The 4778-nt window shown below is 25.6% G+C and overlaps 1 protein-coding gene across 1 annotated transcript; it reads right to left on the bottom strand.

Moving 5' to 3' along the window:
* Nucleotides 1-1358: 1358 nt before the first annotated feature.
* PVX_101600 (variable surface protein Vir16/32-related) lies at nucleotides 1359-2710 on the bottom strand (the record flags this gene model as incomplete). The annotated part of the gene is made up of 3 exons (XM_001614015.1): nucleotides 1359-1482; nucleotides 1667-2614; nucleotides 2664-2710. 3 exons carry the CDS (start codon nucleotides 2708-2710, stop codon nucleotides 1359-1361), a joined length of 1119 nt encoding a protein of 372 aa, XP_001614065.1.
* Nucleotides 2711-4778: the final 2068 nt, after the last annotated feature.

Here is a 4778-nt window from a genome sequence, read left to right as displayed (position 1 = left end):
ATATAGCATATATATAACATACATATAGTATATATGTAGCATATATATAGTATATATATGTCTTATGGACTATTCTTCATAAATTAACTCTCAATAATAGTAGTCATCTTTAAAATATATTTCATAAATGGTTTAATAACCACACTAGCAAAAAGCAGAATAGTCTATTATTTGCATTCGTAAAAATGCAAACAAACAAATTTTAGTGCTCAATAAACATAATCGTTGTTTTTGAGACACAGAAATTATAATAAAGATGACGAACCTATAACATTCTATTTATCAAATTGTGAAATTATATATATGTAATTTTAGAAGAAAAATTTTTATTGAAGGAAAAAACTAACACATTTTATTTAATTTAAAAAAAAAAAGGTACATATTTTAATGAATAACATAAATAAAACAAAAAAAAAGAAAATTCAAATAGTTATCTCTCCTTTATTTTTAGGTTGCAAACAAATATATATAGTATGTTTACTATAAAAGCATCTACAACAAAAACAACTATTTTGTATTTTTTATTCATATTTCTTGAATAAATCATTCTTTTAATAAAACCTTTCATGAACTTATAAAGAGAATGTATAATTTTTTTTATTCTTTAGTTAATTTTTTATATTCATTTTTTCCCCTTTTGTTTAATATTTTCAACATGTTATGCATTTTATTTCACATATTGCTCCTTTTTTTTTTTCTGTAATCATAGTTATCTGACTATGTAAGCTTTAAACGATATCGAAAAAATCTACTAATAAGAATCTCATTTATTATGTGAGTATAATTCTTATTTTCTTACTATAAAAAATATATAATTATCTCATTAATTTTATCCCTTTATGATTGTTTACATACATTTCATTTGTTCCATTACACAGTTTTGACAAATAAGACTTAAATAATTGCTCTCATTTCTATAAATCTTATAAAATAATATTTTTTTAAATCTTACAAATGAAACAATGTTAATTCCCGTAAACTACTCATTTGTAAGTTTTCTCGTATGCATTAATGAGGTTACTCCATAATAGGAAACATATGTCCCTATACACCATTACCGTTTTGTTACCAATTATGCATTTCTACATTACTGACATAAGCCTGTTCGCTTATGATTGTTGTCCAAATTATTAATATTCTAATCAATGATCTTTTTTAAGCTTCATAAATGGCGCTGTATATCTCTGCTATTACGATCTTAACTTCTACGTTGTTACATATATATTATCTACTCGGTGAAGAATTCCAGCACTCGCTTCTATGGCATATTTAATAGGAGACACGTGTGATAATAATAATATTTAATATTATGTAATGATCAATAATCTGAAACTCTGAAACATTTTCCCCTTTAATTCTTAACTTACTGAGGAAGAGTATGACAACTGATAGGAACTCTCATCAGAATTGGTGTCTAAAGATTCATCACTATCATTTAATAGTTTAATGTCTTCATAATTAATGTTGGGACCTAATTTTTTCCTAACTTTTGCGCGCGTTCGTAACAATGAGCGTCCAAATGGAGTGAACTGACAAAAAAAAATATAAGAATAACACATGTTAAGCGTTTTTAACATATTTATAGGGAATTATAAAGAAACCATTTTAATGTTAAGAGCGTAAAATGCTCATATAGCAAAATAGAGTTCATATATTTACCTTATACATAATATAAAATATAATAAATGCACCAATTACCAAAAGTATATACGGAAAGACATTTTCATATAGATAAACGATTCTTCTCCACATAAAATAGTACTTCAATCTACTTTTATCATGCTTAATATATAAACGGCTTCCAGGTGTCGCATCGGCTGCTCTAGCTGAAAGCAAATCTTGTTCAGCTTCTTCAAGTTCAATTTTTTCCATAATTTCTTGATATAAGGCATCTTGTCGTTTATGCCTTCTTTTTCCATCTACAAATACTCTGTAAACATCATTATAACATGGCTTGTAAGCATAAGTCAAAATAACAGTAAAGTAGTTTAACTCCGATGCAATACTCGCTGGATGATATTTCATATAGTTATCAATATATCTCTTACAAGTAGAACCCTCCACTTTACAGGTGTCTCTCCAAACATAATATGCTGGGATTCTTTGCTTAATGTATTTAAAATATTTATTGCAAGAATTAAAAGTATCATCAATAATTTCCTTTTTCATCACTTCAAAATCTTCAAAAAAGTCGAATAAATCCTTAATTTCTTGTAAAAAACCCATATTGATGTATAATTTTTTATCCGGATAACATTTATAATCATCCTTTGAAAACTCAGTATCAATTACATTTGTCCATACTTCCTGTATCTTAGTGATAACATGTTTTATTTCACTATACCTTGCTTTGGACTCAAGATGATTAAACACTTCTTTATGTAACCAGTAATGTAGGTCAAAACATCCCTTCTTAATAAATTCGTCATTAAAATCGTGCTTGTTCTGAACCAGTGATATATTTCTCCTTAATTTTTTTAATATATCATTAATCCATGGATATTTTGTAGTTAAATCATTTAATCCATTGTAATATTTACTATTTATACTTTCACTCGTATCTTCTGTCAACTGTTCGTAAAATTTATATGAAGGTAGGTGATCAAAATCAACTCTAGGCTACAAATTGCGGGGAAAAAATATATGTATTATTGTCAACATACATATCATCGGTGTGAAAGGTTATATTTTTTATAATGATCAATAGCATATTCAAATATATCGCATGTGAGCTATTAATTAAAATAATGTAAATCCATGTATATGTATATGTACTGGGAGAGGTACTGCCATGGTATATAGTTATTCCTTAATTTAGATTCACGTATGTTTGTATATAATAATAATAATATTTTACATTTACGCTTGATTTATAGGCCCTCACATTATCTAATTAAAAAATTTACTTGTTCAAACACACAGTTTATGTTCTTCCTTTTATTAATTTTTTTTATTCATAAAAAAAGTTCTTAACATGAAATTTAACGATGTTATATCAATATTTTTCTAATAGCGTTATTACTTCTATAGTTTCCCGCCTAACAAATTATATCGAAATCAAAATAAATATTCCACAATTTTCAACATAACTTCTTAAAATGTAATCATTGATAAAAAAACAATATAAGTATATATATTAAATAAGCAGTCAGACGACTATAATTTATGATAAATACAAGTTCACGAGCAGTTTTTTAAAAAATAATTATATGTAAAATGCATATATGATAATACGTAATATTATTCATGGAAATGAAGGATAATCTCCACATTTTATTAATATGGAGGAAAAACATTAATTTTTTTGTTTAAAAAATTCATTTTTACCTGGAAAAATACAGGCAAGTATAATAATTCAAAAAATAAAAAATAAACATGACTCACGTAAAAATAATATTAATCCATTATATTTATTTGAAAAAGAATGGCAAAGCGTATTTCTTTTTCATTAAGATACAATAATGTACTCCGCAACTTCTCAGTTATTTTGTTAATATATATAAACATTTTATAATCGCGTAAATTTCCAAGTTTTTTATATGTCTGTACCACTAGATGGAATTGTGCATCTTCAAAATTGCAACAGGTTAAGTGCCAAAGTATCATAAATTAATTATTAATGGACAGTATATTTCCAGAAAACTCTCTTTACTATTATGAGTGTAGCAGCTATCTCCCAGCTCATAAAAAAATTAAGGTGCCATATTTACACAAAAATAATCAAAATCCGAGAAAATTAACAATAATCAATGTATCTGAAATTATTTTTTTGTGCGAATTACTTAATGTACATAAGAAAAAAATACATTAAGCATTCTCCATTTTTAATGAATATATTAAGGAATTGTATTTTTACTGGAGGGAGGAATATTAAACATATTATGAACTAAAGTAGCAAAGCACAGAATGCCAAAAGAAGATCTAATAAAACATTGGAATAAATGGGAAACACATTTTTGGAATAATATAATTAGTGTTGAAGAGAATAATAAAAAAAAAATTCTTTCTTTCATGAGTTCATTTGTAATACTTAGCTCCAATTTTGACTTATTTTGATCATTCCATGAAAATTCATGCGTATCAATTATGCAAAAATTGAAGTGCAAGTGCTGCTTATACCTGAATGATCAAACGAAAAATCATAAATCATAAATCATAAATTATAAATCATAATGTAAAATTAGCACAATTAAAAAAAGGAGAAAGATGGTTAGGGCAAGCATTGTAATGCAAAAATTAAATGAAAGTACACAGAAAAGAAAAATTAAACTTGGGGGTGTTCATTGAAAAAAAAAGTAAGCAGTATTATATTTGTTTATATTATATAAACAAAAATGATAATAAATTAGTTAAAAGGCTAAGGTGAAAATAGGATAAAACTGTTTTTTTAACTTTTCTTGTATTCGTCTTCCATAACAATGATGAATGTTGAAAAGCTCTCATTATTCCTTCACAGCAGAAGTTATAGCATATATCTTATCAATTCGTAATAAAAAAGGTATTATCATAAAAGGAGGTTCTTATCGATATTATATGTAATTACATTCCCTTTATTTAACTTGTTTTGTTTGAACAGTTATATGGCTCATTACCACTTATTAATACCTGTAAAGGGACTCAATACTGTTTATATTTTAATTATAATAGTACAAAATGCTTCAGATTAAGAAACATATGAAACGAATTTAAAAGCGTTTTTCCCTTTTAAATATGAAATCGAATTTTCAATTAAAGCTTTCATAGAAACGCACTGTACTTTTATTAATGATATGTTTTTT

This window comes from Plasmodium vivax, chromosome 14 (genome assembly GCF_000002415.2).
Source record: "Plasmodium vivax chromosome 14, whole genome shotgun sequence".
NCBI classification, from domain to species: domain Eukaryota; phylum Apicomplexa; class Aconoidasida; order Haemosporida; family Plasmodiidae; genus Plasmodium; species Plasmodium vivax.
The sequence above is the reverse complement of the archived record's forward strand: the minus strand, read 5'-3'. Positions and strand labels throughout refer to the sequence as shown.